General features: G+C 36.7%; 1 protein-coding gene across 1 annotated transcript in view; it reads right to left on the minus strand.

Annotated features, from left to right (window-relative positions):
* Nucleotides 1–21,394, minus strand: part of NUP205 (nucleoporin 205) — an 82,435-nt gene that overhangs the window by 50,701 nt on the left and 10,340 nt on the right. Inside the window, exons 4-14 of the mRNA XM_059396344.1 lie at nt 20,060–20,204; nt 19,523–19,682; nt 18,848–19,076; nt 15,798–15,962; nt 12,946–13,121; nt 8,115–8,231; nt 7,756–7,893; nt 5,464–5,614; nt 3,837–4,042; nt 1,631–1,813; nt 194–244 (exon numbers count right to left, since the gene is read on the minus strand). Coding sequence (XP_059252327.1) covers nt 194–244; nt 1,631–1,813; nt 3,837–4,042; nt 5,464–5,614; nt 7,756–7,893; nt 8,115–8,231; nt 12,946–13,121; nt 15,798–15,962; nt 18,848–19,076; nt 19,523–19,682; nt 20,060–20,204 — 1,721 coding nt within the window. The remainder of the gene's footprint in view (nt 1–193; nt 245–1,630; nt 1,814–3,836; nt 4,043–5,463; nt 5,615–7,755; nt 7,894–8,114; nt 8,232–12,945; nt 13,122–15,797; nt 15,963–18,847; nt 19,077–19,522; nt 19,683–20,059; nt 20,205–21,394) is intronic.

Genomic DNA, 21,394 nt, shown 5'->3' on the forward strand with positions numbered 1-21,394 from the left:
AACTCTGAAATCTGAAGTATTTTGGTTCCTCTCACGAAAAATTTCATCTCCATTTCAACATGGACCGGACATTTCAAATGAAATATATTAAGTTTGAAAATTATAGGAACCTAACAGGGTAGGAACAATTTTGTTAATTTTCATCATGTGACTGTATGAATAGAGAACATTTAAACAAAAAGGAAAACTTTACCTCAATACCAATAGCTTGCCTCTGGCTTGGAACCCTCACGGTCTGCAGAATCTTAAAATATTAAGAAATAGATGTTAGGAACACTCCCCCCCACTCCTCAATGAAAAATAATGGCTCTGCAATATAATAGTCCTATTCCTCCCACACCACATGCGTATATCTTATGCTGATCAGAAAGCACAATTGAAAAGTTTCTGATGGCACTTTCATTAGCAATCATGTGGGATTCAGGTAAAACCTCTGATTATCTGGGCTTCAGAAAACTGGTAGTTTCTAAGAGCACACAAGAAGTATGACAGAAAATTTCCTCTGAGATATTCTAGGAATCATCTTAAGAGGATTTATGGGACGAAATCTCACCAATGCTCAAGACCAGCCCTACAATTAGAACCAGAAAACTAATAATTAAATTTGTTAAGAACAGGTTTGAAAAGGTTTCTTGTGTGGGCAAAAGTTCTGAGTTAAGACGTTCTGACCTGACCTTGCTAGGGACATAAGCAATAAATGGTATAATTAATTTCACTTAATTTTATGTTACTTACCTCTCTTACAAGCTGAAAATATACTATCAGGTAGGATCCTTTAAAAACAAGTCTTGCTCTAAGGGTATCTAAAATGTCTAAACCTAATCATATTTCATTTTCGGTATAAAGCAGCACTAAGCACTTCGAACACTAAGTATGATATATTCACAAATGAAAAAAACTGAAGTATTAATACTAAATCCAAAGTGATTCAGCCTCTCAGCACACACCAGCTCCCTTCATTTTGCTCTTATAAAGTAGCATTACATCTTCAGGACACACGTTAGAAAATAACTAGAATATTTTACTCCTTCAAAATAGTGTTAGAATCACAGACACCTATATGCTTTATTGTTTTTTAGACAAACACATATTCCACCTAACTATTTTCACAGAGGTATTTCTGTAAAGCACATCCTTACTCTCCTTTTTAATCTTAATGTGTGTGTGTGTGTATATAGAATAACTATACCTTCACAAAACAATTCCAATAGGCCTTATATCTAAAGAAATAAGTGTTAACAGAGATACTTCGTTCTTCTGGTATGGGATAGGAGGCCAGGGAAGGAAGCAACAGAAAAGAAAAACAGGTATTCCCCACATTTAATGAGTACAAATAATATCTGAAGGCTTTTATCAGCCTGGTCTTAAAGACAGAGTTGAGGAATTCTGTCCATTTATTAATATCTCACAGACACTGAAAAACAAAGTCTTAGGAGAAGAACCCATCTCCAGTAACCTACTGAAGCTGTCAGCTGATCTAAGAGAAAAACCTAAGCCTGTTAATTTCTGATGCTATGCTCGGTACTCAAACCATAACTAACTGGGAAGCTGCAAATTGGATGCCCCTGCTTCTACCATATTATCGAGCCTCACTTTCCAAACTATTACATCAGAGAGCTGATAATACTACCTGAGTGTATTCCAACGACTGCCAGAGGGAAGCAGCAATTTCAGGGGATTTTCCAAAAGCTGCAAGGGTCTTCAGCAGCTCTGCTTTGAGAACGGGGGGAATACTGCATTGCAGGAGTCCCAGAATCACCACAACCGGGGTCCACTGAGGATGTTCACAGAGTGCCAGACGAGCATTTTCACTCTGGGGATCAAACACAAAAGATGAGAGAGACTTTCCCATCTTCAAAACCTAAGAAAAATGACCAGGAATCATCTAAATTGCTAGCACTTATACTGAGTATTCAAGGGCTTAATACATATTAAAACAAAGATAAGCCTATGGCTGATGTTTGAGGGATCAAATCAGATTACAGCTCAGTCAGTGTAAAGAAGGGAGGAGAAACAGCATTTTAGAATTACTTTCAGAGCTCTAAGTTTGGAAAATAATCCATATGAGGGTCACATAAATCTTACCTAAGCATTTTCGATCTTAAATAAATGTAGACTGTTTTTTACTATAATATATGAATGAATACCTTTTAGTTTTTTGAGAAAAAAAAAAATGAAGATATATATGGTAAAATATACCACTTTCCTTTTTCAGTAGACTCTACACACAGCATAGAGCCCAATGCAGGGCCTGAACTCACAACCCTGAGATAAAAGTTGGATGCTTAGCTGACTAAGCCACCCAGGCACGCCAATACCATTCCATTTTAATTCAACAAGTAATAACTACTAACTTTATGGGGGTTTTTTGTTTTGTTTTGCTTAATATTTTATTTATTTGACAGAGAGAGAGAGGGAACGTGCACAAGTAGAGGGAGCAGCAAAGGGAGAAACAGGGTCACTGCTGACCAGGAACCCCTATATGGGGCTCAATCCCAAGACCACGGGATCATGACCTGTGCAGAAGGCAGATGTTTAACCGACTGAGTCACCTAAGCACCCCCTAATTTTATGTTTTAATGTTTAATAACAAGCATTACTAGAAAAGCCAGAAAGTTAGAAGTCACTATTCCTGTCCTCAAGACAGAATGTCTCACTAAGCAATTTTGTTGTAGGAAATAACAGAACAAGTAGAAGAGGTTTCTGAGTAGAAAGATTATGTAATGAAGCTTGTGTTTTCTTTTTTTTTTCTTTTTAAAGATTTTATTTATTTACTTGAGAGAGAGACAGTGAGAGAGACCATGAACGAGGAGAAGGTCAGAGAGAGAAGCAGACTCCCTGTGGAGCTGGGAGCCCAATGCGGTCCTCGATCCCGGGACTCCAGGATCATGACCTGAGCCGAAGGCAGTCATCCAACCAACTGAGCCACCCAGGTGTCCCTTTCTTTTTTTTTTTTTAAAGATTTTATTTATTTATTTGACACACAGAGATCACAAGTAGGCAGAGAGGCAGACAGAGAGAGAGGGGGAAGCAGGCTCCCTGCTGAGCAGAGAGCCTGATGCGGGGCTCGATCCCAGGACTGAGATCATGACCTGAGCTGAAGGCACAGGCTTAACCCACTGAGCCACCCAGGCGCCCCTGAAGCTTGTGATTCTTATAAAGACTAATTTGATAGTGGTGGGTAAGATGGTTTGGTGTAAGGAGAGACTAAAAGAGGATTCAGTAAATAACTTCTCTTAGGTTTTTTTCTTTCTTTCTTAGTAAAAAATATTTCTTTTTAGCTAAAAATACTCTTGGGGTTCCTGGATGTCTCAGTCGGTTAAGAATCCAACTCTTGATCTCAGAGTCAAGAGACTGAGCCCCACTTTGGGCTCTGCACTTGGCATGGAGCCTGCTTGAGTCTCTCCCTTTGTCCCTCTCACGTCCCCTGCACATGCTCTATAATAAAAAAATAAATTTAAAAATAAATTTTAAAAATAACAAATAAAAAAATATATTCTTTATGTATACATAACACCAACACACACACATCCAAACCTATGCTAGGAACTTTCTAAAAGGATGTGCATCTACAACTGATTCTTATTTGCCCTTCTATTTTCTTCTAGGCATATGCTATTACTTTCCCACTAGCTGACAGCAATAAGCTGGGCTACCATTACTACACCCTCTGAAGGTAAAGAAACAGAGCTTAAAAACAGAATTCCATATATGCAGAATTCTATATGTGCAAAACTCATCACTCATAAACTTCAAGCATTTTGTGAAAATTTGCAAGTTCCTTAAAATGCCCCGTGCATTAAAATACACCCTCACATGCTGTGGATAATAATTACCCAAGTAATGATGGTGGAGGTGAGCTGTAAAAAAGCAATCAATCCATCCTGCTCCTTCTGGGTGATGCCGCGTGAAGGGAGGTGACGGTACTGGACACTATCTGCACTTGGAAGATCCTTCCGGAGGTGCTCATGGTAAAGCATTAAGGAGTGAAAGAAATGTTCCCAGGAAACAGGACTGCCACCTGTTCCCTGAATATTTTCAACTGTAAAGAAAGACAGCACAGAATTTCGTTTCAAAAATGTCTAAGCATCTGCTTGGAAATGGAGGGAGAAAATAAATTTAAAGCAATAAACTTTGTCTTTGTCCTAGTTAAGTAGAGTGTGTTGTCTTGTCCAGATTAAGTAGTGTGTTGAAAAAGGGTTAGAATTCCTCTATAAACTAAAACTCTGGATTAATTTTTCCTCGGCTAAGAATGGGTGGTGCCCATCTAAGCGCAAAGGTAAATTACTTTTGATTTCAGTTATCTACTTTATATCCATAAGAGTTCTCTGTGTTGTGCTATAATTAGGTAAGGCTACTATATACTCCGTTATATACTAACCACTGGGCAAGGCAAGCAGGCCTTGACAGAGTAGGCAGAAAAATGGCCTTGGAGCTGGGCAGATCTCAGTTCCAATCCTGCTCCTCCTCGTGACCTTGGATAAGTTACTTTTCTAAACCTCAGTTTCCTCCCATGTAAAAATGAAAGTAATAATATCTACCTAACTAAACAGGTGCTTAATAACTATTTCTTTCTCTTCTCTTTTGCAGTGTTGCAATGTAACCAGACTCAAGTCTGAAAATTAAATGCGGAAATTGGGAGGATTGACAGAGAAACTGTAAGTACAGAAATTTAGAAAACAAGTACTTACAAACATGAATTGAGAAAATCAAACTCATGTGGCAAGGGAATATATTTTGAGTACCAGATGTGTTCTTGAAAGTTTTTATGTATCAATTCTGATTTCTTAAACCGAATTTTATTGTATATATATATATATATATATATATATATTTTTTTTTTTTTTTTTTTTTTTTTAAAGATTTTATTTATTGGGGCACCTGGGTGTCTCAGTGGGTTAAAGCCTTGCCTTCGGTTTGGGTCATGATCCCAGGGTCCTGGGATCGAGCCGTACATGGGGCTCTCTGCTCAGTAGGGAGTCTGCTTCCCCCTCTCTCTCTGCCTACCTCTCTGCCTACTTGTGGTTTCTGTCACATAAATAAATAAAATCTTTGAAAGAAAAAAAGATTTTATTTATTTATGACAGAAAGAGATAGCAAGAGAGGAAACACAAGCATGGGGGAGCTGGAAAGGGAGAAGCAGGCTCCCTGCTGAGTGGGGAGCCCAATATGGGATTTGATCCCTGGATGCTGGGATCATGACACAAGCTGAGGGCAGCCACCTAACGACTGAGCCACCCAGGGGCCCCTGAATTCTATTTTATAAAGCAAATAGTAGAGCTGCCCAATCTGTGAGACCATCACTAATGCATGAAGCTACCAACGCACTTCTTTCCCATTATTATAAAAATAATTTATACACTTGGTAGAACCAAGAATATAATCAATATTCTTTAATAGGCAGGGGGATAATGAACTCAAGAATGTCACAACAAACTTAGACAATATCCAGATTTTTCTCACCATGACTACTACCATTGACTTTAAGCAGGCTGAAACAGTAGTGGGCACACTGGGGCCCATTGGCCAATCCCTGGAGCATTTTCAAATAAGGAATGTAAATCGTTGGAGGCAATAGGTCACCCATTTGCCTAACAAACTTTGACAACACAACCTGAAATAGGGAAAAATCAATAGTTTACATAAAGCTTATCTTAATTTTAAGGTAGCATGGACTAGCTAATAAAGACTACATATGAACTAAAACTAAGTGCTCTGATTTAATAATCTGGTATTCTACTTATGAAACATTATTTTTCAAGATCATTAGCAATTTAATGCAATTATAGAATACTTTTGTGAACATGAAGTACAATGTTTTTAAATCATCTCAGTGTCACAGAATATAAGACTACTTACACTTTTCTCTTTTTTTTTTTTAAATCAACATATAATGTATTATTTGTCCCAGGGGTACAGGTCTGTGATGCATCAGTCTTATACAATTCACAACACTCACTAGCACCTACCCTCCCCAATGTCCATCACCCAGACACGCCATTCATCCCAGCCCCTGCCCCTCCAGCAACCCTGTGTTTGTTTCCTGAGGTTACAAGTCTCTTATGGTTTGCCCCCCTCTCTGGTTTCGTCTTGTTTCATTGTTCCCTCCCTTCCCCTATGATCTTGTCTTGTTTCTCAAATTCCTCCTATCAGTGAGAATGCGGTAATTGTCTTTCTGATAGACTTTTTCACTTAGCCTAATACCCTTTAGTTCCATCCACATTGTTGCAAATGGCAAGATTTGTTTTTCTGATGGCTGCATAATATTCCATTGTGTGTGTATATATACCACATCTGCTTTATACATTCATCTGCTGATGGACATTTAGGTTCTTTCCATAGTTTGGTTACTGTGGACAAGACTACTTACATGTTAAACAGTAAAGCAATGGAAGAAACTGACTCCTCTAAAATTAACCAGCAAAGTCAGATATACTTGGAAACCAAGGTTCCTGAAACCCAGTCAAATTTAGTATGAAGACCTAGGAACCTGAAAGAATTTTGGATGCTAACCTAAACATACTGTTTTGTGTTCAGCCAATGCCACATTCTTACATTCCTGTTCTGTAAATCTACCTCTTAGTTTTTTCTTTTATCTTGCTTACTCCTTAAATCTAATAACAAACAAAAATACTATTCAGACATTGAGGCTCATTGGCTGGAATTCAGAACTGAAAATGTTACAGATCTCTGGAAATCACTGTAAAATCTATTAGGTATAAGTCATTTTCTAATTAGTTAGAAAAATACCCTTATTTTTACGAGATACTATTTACCCAGGAAAATGGGAAATGCCATGTTGTCTGTAAGTTTAATGTACTCCAGCAAAATCAAAGTAGTAAAAATAGCGGTAGTAGATGAAGCAAACAGGGCAAATGTTAATAGCTATTAAAATGCTGGGTGTTCATTATAATTATTCTCTCTTCCATATGTTTGAAATATTTCATAATATATTTTTTTAATCTTCAAAAAACTTTAATAAGCCCTTCTCAAAAACATTTTTATAAATGGGGAGAAAAACAATAAATGTAAGAAATGCAGTAAAAAGAAAAGGTACCTGATCCCAGACTCTAGCATAACTGAAAATTATTCAACATGAAAGCTTCTAGAAGAGCAAATCCCATATTTGCTACTGCCTATCATACTTAACATAGAATAGAAAATGGGTTTTTTCCATATCATCTATTGATATGGATGGATCAATATGATATTGATCATAGGCATTTTGTCATCAATTCTAACTTCTAAGCCTTTCCTTCTATTACGTATACCTCTCCTATCTTACCTAACTTGTTAATAATGGTGTATTGAGGGCACCCGGCTGGCTCAGTCTGTGGAGCATGAGACTCTTGATCTCAGGGTTGTCAGTTCGAGCCCCACACTGAGTGTAGAGTTTACTTAAAAATAAAATCTTAAAAAATAAAAATAAAAAAAGGAATGATGTATACTGGTTATTGTCATGCCTGCTGAGGAAAGACTAATATTAATACCAAGATTACCAAATAAGTGACACATAGAAAGACTATAGACACCTGTCTACAACTGGACACATACCTAGTATGTTACAAAAGGCTAACTACATAAATGATCAGAACTTAGAGTTTCAAATTTCCTTAAGAAAACAGTGTACATTTTTAAGTTACACAAGTGGTCACTTGTGTTAATGGCAATAACATCAGGAAATAACACTTGTTCATGGTTCAACACTCCCAATTATCATACCAAGGCAGAAAAGCAAGAAAACTAAGAGCTCACCTGGCGTTGAGGGGGTCGCTGATGAGCTACACCAAGGTAAGAACCCATGATCGTGGAAGTCTGAAGAGGCTCTGAGGGACACCAATATTCGAGAGCAAGCTCCAAATTAAAAGCGTTCTTTTTATATAGCTCACCGATCTGCAAAATGTAAGTAAAACTGAGTGAAAATGCCTTTAATTCAACAATTACTTTTAAGTAAAAATTTACATTTTTATGGAATTCACTTGTATATTTAAGACATTAAAACCAAAACTTTTACTTTTTGTATATTTAAGACATTAAAACTGAAACTTTCCACAATTACGGAGTAAGTAATGGAAGGAGGGAGAGATGACCGTTCATCCAGAGTAATGGCTTACCAAGAGCATTAAGTGTTCCAGATCTCTTCTAAGTGAAATGGGAGGTTCATTACCCATCTGCATACTCATATGAATTATTCGAGCATCTTCATCTGCCCGATTCCTCAACTGTTTCACCTATTAAATACATTACAGACAGCTTCATATGGAAATTTAGTATATAGGTCAATAATACTGAAATCCAGCAACTAAGAGTGGTTACGTAATAGAAAAACTGTTTAAACATCTACTCCACTTTAATGACATGAAGAAATATACCAGGAATTGTATGATACCACTATCCATAATTTATAAGATCTTAAAACGTCAAAGCATTTTCCATTACAGAGAGGTCGAGTTTTAAAACTATAGTGTTGCTTGAAAGGAACATTACTGACATTTTGGGCAAGACATTTCCTCCCTGCTTTGGATCATCCTGAATACTGCAGGACAGTTTAGCATCTCTGGACTACCTACTAGCTACCAATAACCCCACCAAAGATATTATAACAAAGAAAAGTGGTGCCACTAATTTCCCAAACATTTTCTGGTGGACATTACTGCACTGGCTAAGAACCATTACCCTGTAACATTTGTGTGAACTAAATGTCAACTGATATAAGAAAATACTCCCTTTTATTTATTTATTTTTTAAGATTTTATTTATTTATTTGAGAGAGAGACAGTGAGAGAGAGCAAGAGAGGGGAGAAGGTCAGAGGGAGAAGCAGACTCCCCATGGAGCTGGGAGCCGGATACAGGACTAGATCCCTGGACTCCGGGATCATGACCTGAGCGGAAGGCAGTTGCTTAATCAACTGAGCCACCAAGGTGCCCAATACTCCCTTTTAAAAACAAAACAAAAAGAGCTAGACAAACCCACAATTAAAGATTTTAATACTCCTCTCTCAAAACTTAATAGAACAAGTATACAAAATCTATAAGGACATGGAAGACTTAACACTATCAACCAAATTTACCTACTGGCATTTACAGAATACTCCACAGAACAGCAGCAGAATATAGATTCCTTTCATGTGTGCACAGAACCTTTCCAAGATATGTCATATTCTAAATCATAAAACAAACCTCAACCAATTTAAAATAAACTGAAATCCTATAAAGTATGTTCTCTGACCATAACAAAAATAAACTAGAAATCAGTTATACTGAGATACCTGGAAAACCCCAAATATTTAGAAATTAAACAATACTTCTAAATAACCCACTGATCAGAGAAGTCTCAAGGAAAATTACAAAACATTAAATTGAACGAAAAAGAAAACACAACGTATCAAAATCTATGTGACACAGCTAAAGCAATAAAGATAAGTGTGTAACATTAAATATTTGCATTTGAAAAAAAGTTTCAAATCAATAATCTAAGCTTCTACCTTAATAAACTGAAATGAGAAATGCAAATGAAGCCCAAAGCAAAAGAAAGAAAATAATGTAGTGCAAGAATCAGTAACAGTGAAACAAAGTATAAGAAAATCAATGAGGCCAAAATCTAGTTGTTTAGAAAGTTCAATAAAATTGATAAACTTCTAGCCAGGTTAATTAAGAAACAAAAAGAGAAGATGCAAAAAAATAAAGAGAGAGAGAGAGAAAGAGCAAGAAGATGCAAATTCCAAAATTAAGAATGAAAAAGGAAACATCATTACAGATCCTACATGCACAAACAATATAAAAAAGGAATATTAGCAATAACTTTATGTTAATCAATCTGAATAAAAAGGACAAATACACTGACACACACAAACCAAAGCTCATTCAAGAAGAGACAGATCACCTAAATAAATAAAATTTAAAAAATAAAAATAAATATTGCTTAAAATCTTATAATTTTAAAATTAAAATATAAATACTAAACATTTAATTTTAATTTTATTAAATTTTTATTAGGTTTATAAATAAATCTATATCTTATATATTTATATTATATTAGGTATATTATATATTTATAATGTTTTTATTATATTTTTATATTTTATACATTCATTATATAATCAATATATAGTATATATTTTATATAATTAACATATAACACATTATATAATTAAGAAAATTAAATTTTATTAAATTTAATTAAAAATTTAATTTTAAAACTATATATATTGGGGCGCCTGGGTGGCTCAGTGGGTTAAAGCCTCTGCCTTCGGCTTGGGTCATGATCCCGGGGTACTGGGATCGAGACCCACATCGGGCTCTCTGCTCAGCAGGAAGTCTGCTTCCTCCTCTCTCTGCCTGCCTGCCTCTCTGCCTGGTTGGACGACTGCCTTCGGCTCAGGTCATGATCCCTGAGTCCCGGGATTGAGTCCCACATGAGGCTCCCAGCTCCATGGGGAGTCTGCTTCGCTCTCTGACCTTCTCCTCGCTCATGCTCTCTCTCACTGTCTCTCTCTCAAGTAAATAAATAAATAAATCTTTTTTTAAAAACAATTTTAATATATATTAAAAATGAAAAATTATAAATTTTTTAAAAAATAAAAATATTGGGGGGATGCCTGGGTGGCTCAGTTGGTTAAGCGGCTGCCTTCGACTTGGGTCATGATCCCAGCGTCCTGGGATCAAGTCCTGCGTCGGGCCCCTTGCTCAGCAGGAAGCCTGCTTCTGCCTCTGCCTGCCACTCTGTCTGCCTGTGCTCACTCTCTCTGACAAAAGAAAAAAAAATGTTTAAAAAAAATAAATAAATAAAATAAAAATAAAAATATTGGGGTGCCTGGGTGGCTCTCTCTGCTTCAGCAGAGAGCCTGCTTCCCCCACTCTCTCTCTCTCTGCCTGCTTCTCTGCCTACTTGTGATCTCTGTCTGTCAAATAAATAAAATCTTAAAAATAAAAATATTTAAAGTATTTAAAAATAAATAAATAAAATAAATTTTAAAAAAAGAGACAGATAACCTAAATGCTCCTATATCTATCAAAGAAATTCCAGTATCCCCAATTGTGTGAATTCACTCTTTACACGATTCAAGCCATTTATGATCATCTTTCCATAATCAAAGTCCCATCTGGACAACTGATTAGGAAACACTTAAGTCTTAACCTTTCTACAGCCTCGTTTCTGCAAATGTAAAATGAAAGGATTAACACACTTCTACCTATTCCAAAATTCTGTGATGTTACTCTACCAAGTCCTTCTAGGTTACCAAGGGTTCAAGTTATCTGTTAAAGTATTCCTCGACTATTCTAATCCAGAGAGAACTATTCTTAGCCTATATAAATCCATAAGTTTACTGTCTATACTTCTCATTTACTTACTGTTACTACCTAATCTCCCCAACTAGATTATAAATTCTTTTTTTTTTAAAGATTTTATTTATTTATTTGACAGAGATCACAAGTAGGCAGAGAGAGAGAGAGAGAGAAGCAGGCTCCCTGCTGAGCAGAGAGCCCAATGTGGGGCTCAATGCCAGGACCCTGAGATCACAACCTGGGCCAAAGGCAGAGGCTTTAAACCCACTGAGCCACCCAGGTGCCCCTAGATTATAAATTCTTTACTGGTAAAAAATGAGTCTCCTATTTGTCTTCTTCACAACTCCTAGTATAGTACCTGGCACATGGGAGAAACTCAACAAACATTTAATTTATTAAAAAATATATAAGGGGCGCCTGGGTGGCTCAGTGGGTTAAGCCACTGCCTTCGGCTCAGGTCATGATCTCAGGATCCTGGGATCAAGTCCCGCATCGGGCTCTCTGCTTAGCGGGGAGCCTGCTTCCTCCTCTCTCTCTCTCTCTCTCTCTCTCTCTCTCTGCCTGCCTCTCTGCCTACTTGTGATCTCTGTCTGTCAAATAAAATAAATAAAATCTTTAAAATAAATAAATAAATAAATGAAAATAAAAAATAAATAAGCACTTCACACCTTGATTGTTTGTTGCCACTTGAGGTAATCTTTCCATTTACCTTATGTGCTTCAGGGGAGAGGGTATGAGAGCTTAACTGTACAACAGCATTATTATAAGCATAGATTCTTTAGGGGGGCGTTTTAAAAATATACATACGTAAAAAGTGAGTTCATAGGGATTTTCTCCCTCATTTATTTTCTGACCCAATTTTCATGGCTTCCTTGGCACAAAGCTGCACAAAAAGTATATATTCTGAAGAAACTGTCTGAAATGGCTCTAAGAATTCTTTTTCGATCAAAGTTACAGCTCAAACTCTTAATTCGAAAGTAGTCTTTTCCTGGGGCACCTGGATGGCTCAGTGGGTTAAAGCCTCTGCCTTCGGCTCAGGTCATGATCCCAGGGTCCTGGGATCGAGCCCCACATTGGGCTCTCTGCTCCGCGGAGAGCCTGCTTCCTCCTCTCTCTCTCTTCGCCTGCCTCTCTGCCTACTTGTGATCTGTCTGTCAAATAAATAAATTTAAAAATCTTTAAAAAAAAAAAAAGAAAAGAAAGTAGTCTTTTCCTTTGTTTCTTAAATCCATTACATTACCTGTAGCCAATGCAGAAGTCCACTTATACACTGTAATTAAGAGTCTATACAATTATCTATAAAACTGAGATTTTCCACTATGCCTCTTCCAAATCATGTATAATATATAAGACAATCTGAGCATTGATTTTGGGATATCACGGCATTAATAATTCTCTACCCACAGAAATTTAACTATTACTCTCTCCTTATAAGCTATTCTCAGTATCAAATATTTTGTTCTTTTAGCTTAGTCTCAATTAACAGGTCTTACTTCATTTTCATGAATAACTAATTCAAAAGCTGTAACAAAATTATTGTCAAATCATAGTCTACAATAAAAAATTTTATTAGTTTCCAAAACAAAGTTAATTTATCAGTTTTATTATTTCATAAAATTTTTCTACTACTTTTTACTTATCTTACATTATTAAACCTACCTTCATTGGCATAAGTGCAAGGAAATCTGTGATGAGATTATGGATTCTACGGATATAAAATTCCTCCTGATAGAAGTTTTCTGATACCACTACCGATTCAGTGAGGAATAAGAAAACATTGTCAGCAATTGCGAGCTCTGCCATTGCTTCATCTGCTTCTGTGAATTCAGCCAGGGCTGGAAATACATTAGGAAAACAGCATGGAGGAAAAGTTATTAAACTAAATTATACTATCTCAGAATACTCTGTTGATGTTTCAAAACTCAGGTATCTTCTCAACCTTCAAGCATGTGCTATGCATAAAATAAGACTGTATTATTGTAACTGCCTCAAAAATTCAAAAGAGCTACTGAAAAAGTACATTAGAAAACCACATGCTCAGGGCACCTGGGTGGCTCAGTCAGTTAAGCATCTGCCTTCAGCTCAGGTCACAATCCCAAGGTCCTGGTAGCAAGTCCCAAAACAGGCTCTCTGCTCAGCAGGAAGTCTGCTTCTCCTTCTCCCTCTGTTCCCCACCACCCTCCACATCTTGTGTACATGCACATTCTCTCTCTGTTTCAAATAAATAAGATCTTTAAAAAAAAAAAAAAGTGCTCTTCACAGCAACATCATGAGCAATAAAAAATTACTTCAGAGATATATTATGTAACACTGATATACTCAAAACATGAACATATGAAAATGATGCTAAGGCTTTAATCTCAGAGAGATGAACTAGAGCACTCAGAAAAAGTCATCACAGCTCATAAGTGAGACCAAGACCTGAACACAACTACATTAAGTAACTCATCTAATTTGATAACAAAGTAATAAAAATTGAAAAGCTAAACCTTAACCTAAAGACAAACTGGTCTACTTGTAACTGCTTTTAGCTTTTAGTTTAAAAAAATTCAAACAGGTATATGAATATAGACCAATATAATGAACCACCACAAACCCCATTAGCTAACTTCGACGTTACGCATTTATGATCATAAGTAATGTAGACCTCCACGCGTACCCAAAGGAGATTTAAGCAAATGCCAGATAATTTAACACTTCATTTGTAAGTACTTCAGTATACAACTCAAAAGAATACTTTAAAAACAAAAGAAAAATTGGGTGCCTGGGTGGCTCAGTGGGGTAATCATCTGCCTTCAGCTCAGGTCATGATCCCAGGGTCCTGGGATCGAGCACCGCATCAGGGTCCCTGCTCAGCAGGAAGCCTGCTTCTCCCTTTCCCTCTGCCACTTCCCCTGTTTGTGCTCTCTCTAATAAATAAATAAAATCTTTAAAAAAAGAAAAAGAAAAAGAAACCATTACATACCAATAACATTATACCTTAATACCATTAAATCTTAAAAAAACAATTTCTCAGTATCAAATACCCACAACAGGAATCAAATTTACAACTATCCCATAAATGTTATAAAAGATTTCAGTTTGGTTTTTTGCTTTTTGCCTTTTTGAGCAATTTGCTTAAATCAGGATTCAAATAAGATCTACAGATTATGTTTGAGTGATAAACCTCTAGACTCCTCCTTTATCTTTGTGACACTGCCCTTTATCCACTATAGACACTGGACTTTTATGCTATAGTTTCCACAGTGTGGTTTGATACCCATCCCAGTGGCATAGTTAACATACTCCTCTGTCTGGTTACACTAAAAAATTGGTAGTCTGATTTAAAGACTTGATCTGACTTACATTCAATTTTGTTGGTAAAAGTATGTCACAGGTGCTACTGTGTCCTTCCATCAAGAAATACATTGTTGCTTGCTTCTTTTAAAACATAAAACTGCTAGTTACTTTGAGGTAATCTGGCTTTGGAAAAGAATTACTATGTAGTTCTTTCTACTTGAGCATCATTAAGACCAAATACAGAGTGTGCTACTCAAAGTACACTTTCATTGCCTTGAAAAGGGTCAGGAAAAGATACAAGCCAAGAGTTTCAACCAGAGGAAAACAGATGCGTTTTTATGTTTTATTTTGCATTTTGAAATAAAGGCTGCTCATCTATGGATACCATACCTACCCCTTGAGAATGAAATAGTTTAATTCTTTATGACTAATACTTATTATTAAAATTACTAATTAAATACTAGTAACAATGACTCATTACAAACCTTCACTTGAACTCAGAAATACTGGAATTGAAATCACATGATGATCAATTCTATTTCAATCTAGATCAATTCTATCTAATGTCTATTACTTGAAGACTATTTAAATAAAGCAGCATTAATATATTAATATAAATTAAGTGTTAATGCCTAAAATGTTTTTTGAAATGTCGAAGTTTAATAAAGTTTCAAACACTATAAATTAGTGAACGTTTGCTAAATTCTTCAGAAGTCTATGAAGACAGTAGTAACTAATTCTTCAAAATTCCTATTTTATTAAAATTTGTCTGGGGGTGCCTGGGTGGCTGTGGGGTAAGCATCTGCCTTCCGCTCATGCCCAGGATCATGGGATAGACCCCTCACCAGTCCTGCTCCTTGTTCAGCAGAGAGCCTGCTTCTCCCTCTCCCCCTCCCCTTGCTTGTGTTCCCTCTTTCTCTTTCTGTGTCAAATAAACAAATAAATAAAATCTTCAAAATTATTTTTTCAAGATACCACTATTTCAAACTTTACACTCAAGGAAAAAAAAGAAGCCAAAAGAATCACTGGCTCTAAGGGAAATATTTCATAAAAGTTCTTCCGGGAAACAGGGAAAAACTGTGCATTTCACCACATTCCAAAGCTTCATTTAACACAACTCTAGATACCGTCCTGTGCTCATGCTTATATATATCAAAGATAATACCTCTTTCAAAATACCATTAACGTTGATACGTTCTTTCTCGTAACTAAATTACCCACAGTCAATTTACCTGTCACATCAGGTAGCTGAGATATTCCTCTCAATGCCAGTGCCCAGGCAAGTCTAACAGTGGCTTGCAGCCCAGGCAGTTTCCAAAGCTGTGAGTCCTGAAGGCGGGAGTGAATTGTTGCGATGTACTGTCTTTCTGTCAGCAAAGGAAGCTGATGAATCATATCTGAAAACACAAAAATCGAACACTATACTGAAAAGTGGAGAAATTCTCACTTTTTTTTTTTAAAGATTTTATTTATTTATTTATTTGACAGAGAGAGATCACAAGTAGACAGAGAGGTAGGCAGAGAGAGAGAGAGGGAAGCAGGCTCCCTGCTGAGCAAAGAGCCCAATGCGGGACTCGATCCCAGGACCCTGAGATCATGACCTGAGCCGAAGGCAGTGGCTTAACCCACTGAGCCACCCAGGCGCCAGAGAAATTCTCACTTTTGATAGACAAGAATAATGTCTAAAAATCAGAAAATCAGAGTACTCTTATCAAATAACTGTGACTAATTAACATTAATGTTTGACAAACCAAAAAAAAAAAATTCCACCGCAAAAATCATATGCAAACTCAAAGTGGCAATTGACAATATTTCTAAATCTTAGTTCTATTTTTTTCCATTTTTTTAATAAGTATACTACAAAACTTTTAAAGAACAGTTAAAAAGCCACTCATTTCTTCTGTATTTAAATTCTAAAACATATCGGGGCAACTGGCTGGCTCAGTCTTTTGATCTTGGGCTTCTAAGTTCGAGCTCTATATTTGGTGTAGAGATTACTTAAATATAAAGACTTTAGGGATGCCTGGGTGGCTATGATGGTTAAGCCTCTGCCTTCAGTTCAGGTCATGATCTCAGGGTCCGGGGATCAAGCCCTGCATTGGGCTCTCTGCTCAGCAGGGAGCCTGCTTTCCCAGCTCTCTCTGCCTGCCTCTCTGCCTACTTGTGATCTCTCTTTCTGTCAAATAAATAAAATATTTTTTAAAATAAATAAATACAGACTTTAGCTTGCTCTCTCTCTCTCTCTCTCTGCCATGTGAGGATACAGCGTGGCCATCTGCAAGCCAGGAAGACAGCCTTCATCAGGACCTGACCATCCATGTTGGCATCTTGATCTTTGACTCTCCAGTCTCCAGAACCACCTGGGTGGCTTAGTGTGTTAAGCAACCGGCTCTTCATTTTGGCTCAGGTCACAATCTCAGAGTCATGAGATCAAGCCACTCTGTGCTGAGCATGGAGCCTGCTTAAGAGTCCCTTCTCTTGGGGCACCTGGGTGGCTCAGTTGTTAAGGGTCTGCCTTCAGCTCAGGTCATGATCCCAGGGTCCTGGGATCAAACCCCACATCGGGCTCCCTGCTTAGTGGAAGCCTGCTTCTTCCTCTCCCATCCCCGACCCCCTGCTTGTGTTTCCTCTCTCGCTGTGTCTCTCTCTGTCAAATAAATAAAGAAAATCTTAAAAAAAAAAAAAAGAGTCCCTTCTTTTCCTCTCCCTCTGTCCCCACCACGGCTTATGCATTCTTTCTAAAAAAATAAAACATAAAATCTTTAAATCAATAAATAATAAAATACAAATCAATGTCATTTAAAGATTAAGAAAGATATAATTTGGGGCACCTGGCTGGCTCAGTTGGAGTATATGACTCTTGATCTCAGGGTTGTGAGCCTGAGCCCCATGTTGGGTACAGGGGTTACTTAAAAATAAAATTAAAAAAAATATATATTTTTTTTTACTAGATAAATAAATGCCTCAATTTAAAATATCAAGCAAAAACTGGCCAAAACAAAGATCCAAATTGCAAACAAGTATCTATTCTGATTATAACAAATAAAAATGCTAAATAATAATAATTTTCAATTTACAGTTCAATTATATTAGGGTACTTCAAACAAGCACAGGATTCTGAAAAAATACTAGAATGGGAAACACCACTAACACCTAAGAATTCATTTATTTTACTTCATTATTTTCTTGTATTTCCTTCTGATGTCAGTGGTTCCCAACCTTTAACCAAGAACATACTCATTATTTAATTTCCTATATTTTAAATCTTCATCTACAACTATACATGTACTAATAATTCACTTCTCCCATTTATTAATCAAACATATACACAAAAAAACAGCAAGAAATTACAATTAAAATGAGATAATATTAGCATTCTAAATTGATTAAAATTGCAACCTAATACAAAACCTTCCATTTTAGCCTAGGAGACCTTCTAGGCATTTCATTTTGCTTTTGAAAGTCCCACTTACCAGCTTCCATTAACACAGTCTACCCCTACTTAATTCTGTGCTTCATTTCATTCAAGACAGGATATCTGACAAATGCAATAACTGGCAGCATTCCTAGATGAGCAAAGGTACCACTAGTCTGTGACAGGCAAAGCATTGTGTGACAGTGTGACTGGAGGAAAGGGGTACTTATGTTTTCCATAAGCCTTTCCCAATGCCTAAGGATGGTCACCAAATATGAGTGGAAAATGTCTATTCTCCTTATATACCTACTGAGAGAACATGCTGATGATACAATCAAAAGTGGACAGGGGATAACTGTTCAAATAAGTACGAGTATCTGTGATGTTAAAAGGCAATAATCTTCCAATAATCTTGGAGAATCATTTTTAATATCCTCATTTCTAAGCAGTAACTATAATGTCACCAAGTGACAATATAAATTAAAGAGGATATATTACTAAAAATAATTATCCTCCGTTAGAATGTTTTCATGAAAGATTTGAAATGTGAATAATATAGAAAGGAAGAGGCAATTAATTAGGAATGCAGAACTCATGACATATATTACCTAACTTTTACCACTCCCCTATTCCAAAACTGAAAGAACAATAGAGATATCTAACAGGGTGCATATTTATAAAATGTGATCTTATATCTAAATATTCAAATACCGATGAATTACACACAAAGGAATACAGGAATAAAATACATAATTTTTTATTTTAGTAGTTAAAATAGCTAAAATAATGCCCTACTTAAACGTTACCTCCACAATTTAATCTGATTTTTTAAAAAAACAAAGACAATAGTAGTACAGAATTCAATACCGTCTCGTTCCTCTGTGCTTTGTTCTATAAAACTGATATCAAAGCAGTACAGAAGCGCCATAAGAAGAGCCAGATTCACTGCATCCAACGAGCCATTAGCCTCAACTGTCACTTTTTCCAAATGTCCAATAAGAAGTAGAGTGTCATCTTTGCCTAAAGGTGACTGACAAGCCCAGGCAAAAAGGCTTTCTGCCAGAGACTGCCTGCATTCCTTGATGAGATCAGAAACCTAGAGATAAAAATGTATGATTATCAGTATACATAAATCACAGTGAAGCCTGGTCTTATTTCAAAAAGTAAACTACCAAAAAAAAGTAAACTACCTTTTACAAAGCTAACTAACTAACTAAATCCATCTGAATCCACAAGTAACTCTAAAATCTCACGTCTAGAATTCTAAACAAACCCTATTATCAATTCCTTATTTTATATTCCAACCTTCTTTATGCAATGACCAGTTCCTTCAAGAGTTCATTCCAGAAAGAGCAACAATAGCACATAAGAGACTAGAAAGAAGTGGAAACAGTTGTAAGTCAATTTTGGATACAGATACCCACACATTTCAATGGGCATTAGCAATTTTCCTATGCCTGTGTTAGAATGTTCTAAATGCTATGACATTTCTGCCTGAGATCTGACACAGATGACCACGAACTGATGATATTGAACCCTTGCCTCTTTTCGGTGTTTTTCACTGCCCAAACCTCTCTCTCGCTGTAGTTTCTCAAACTCATTGTTCACATCAATCTGTGACACCAGAGTAAGGACTTTGTAAGTCAATCCTTGCTCCATCAGCTCCTCTGTGAAGCGTGTTGTCATGGAAACCAGCTCTGGACTGTAATGAAAAGAAATCAATGGAGAAAGTTACAAGGAATAGTCACGTCTATGCTTCATCACACAGATAAACAGCCGTTGTTCTTGACAATAATGTTTCATTACTGGAAAAGAAACAGAATGAATTATAACTCCGCTCTTTCCATCCTTGCTATATAATTAGGTGTCAATAAACTTCTAACCATAAATTATTTTTTATTTGTAAACAAAATAAAGCAGCTCTAATCTGTCAATCTTTATGGAATACTCAGTTATATTACTGATTTTATTTAAATTATACACACTAAAAGGAGAAATTTTTGTTATTTCTAATAATTAAAATAATAATCTGTCAAGTAATTTCCAAAAAAGCTCTGAAATCCTAAGAAGCGAACAGACCTGAGTTCGAGGGTCCATGTTTTGCCTCGTCTAGACTGTACCAAGGCTTTCAGGGAGTTTGCGATGCACCGTTTTCCATCCCAGTATAAAAGAACAGCTACTAATCCTCTGGTGAGACCAGGAAAATGTGGCTGTTGGTGCTCTCCTAGAAAAGGGAGTTGAGAAATAATTTGGTAAGTATGTGTTTAGGAGGAGACAAAAATTACCATACCAATGTTCAGTTCAGAGAAATCACAGAATTTCAGGGTTCTAGAGGACAGTAGGACTCCTCTACTTCAAACACTGTTTTCCTCCTCCCACATCTTCAAGAAGCCATCCAATCTGTGCTGGAACACCAGCACTGACACGGAACTCACTGTTTCCCAAACTCTCAGTTTCACCTTCATCTATGATTTCCACATGCTGGTCTCACTTGGTCCACTGAATCTAATGATATTTAATGCCCATTTCCCCTCTTTCACACGAGATCTTTCAAATGTTTGGAAGGTTTTTCCCCTGAGTTTTCTCTGAAAAGTAAATAATCTATTCCTACGTTTCTAGTTCACTCACCCTTTTAACTGTTCGCCTTTGAATAAGTTCCACTTTTGTCTTTTTTAGTTTCGGTTTCATTTCCTGGGCCTGGTTGTCTTCTCCCCAAAACCCAATCACTCCACTTTCTCCTGTCCCCAAATTCATCTCATGGCTCACACCTCTGTACAGGCCATTTTGTGCCTGGATGCCTTTCGTCCTCCTGAGCACATACATATTCCATGTGATATGTGTCTAGTCAGATTTCAACATCTAGTTCAGTCCTCATGAACTTTGTGAAGACTTCTCTGTACATCCTGAGGTCAATTTAATCCCTCTGCCTCTGGACAGTATGCCTCTGGATACTAAATCTTGCATAAACTGGCATCAAGGCACTTTAGTGTCTAATTACTCGTCTCCATGTTTTTCTCAGTTACTAGACTATGAGCTCCTTTACACTAGTTGAAGTTCCATTTGTGTTTCTATCTCTGGAGTCTTAATGCAGTACCAAGCCCATGATAAACATAAAATAAATGTTTGTTAATGAAAGTTCTGAGTTAAACTCAAAACTGAAGCCTATCCAGTTAACATTTCTATAATAGAGCGGTAAATTACCTTCCTTCTTCTCAATAACATACTTCTTTTAATGCAGCCTTAGGTCAAAAAGGATTTTGGAAGTCACGTGATAACTTTAAACATATGAGACTTTCTTGGGGCACCTGTGTGGCTCAGTCGGTTAAGTGCCCAACTCAGGTTTCAGCTCAGGTCATGATCTCATGGGTTGTGCGACTGAGCCTCTTGTGGGGCTCCATGCTCAGTGCAGAATCT

The sequence above is a fragment of the Mustela nigripes genome, chromosome 4, assembly GCF_022355385.1.
Source record: "Mustela nigripes isolate SB6536 chromosome 4, MUSNIG.SB6536, whole genome shotgun sequence".
NCBI classification, from domain to species: domain Eukaryota; kingdom Metazoa; phylum Chordata; class Mammalia; order Carnivora; family Mustelidae; genus Mustela; species Mustela nigripes.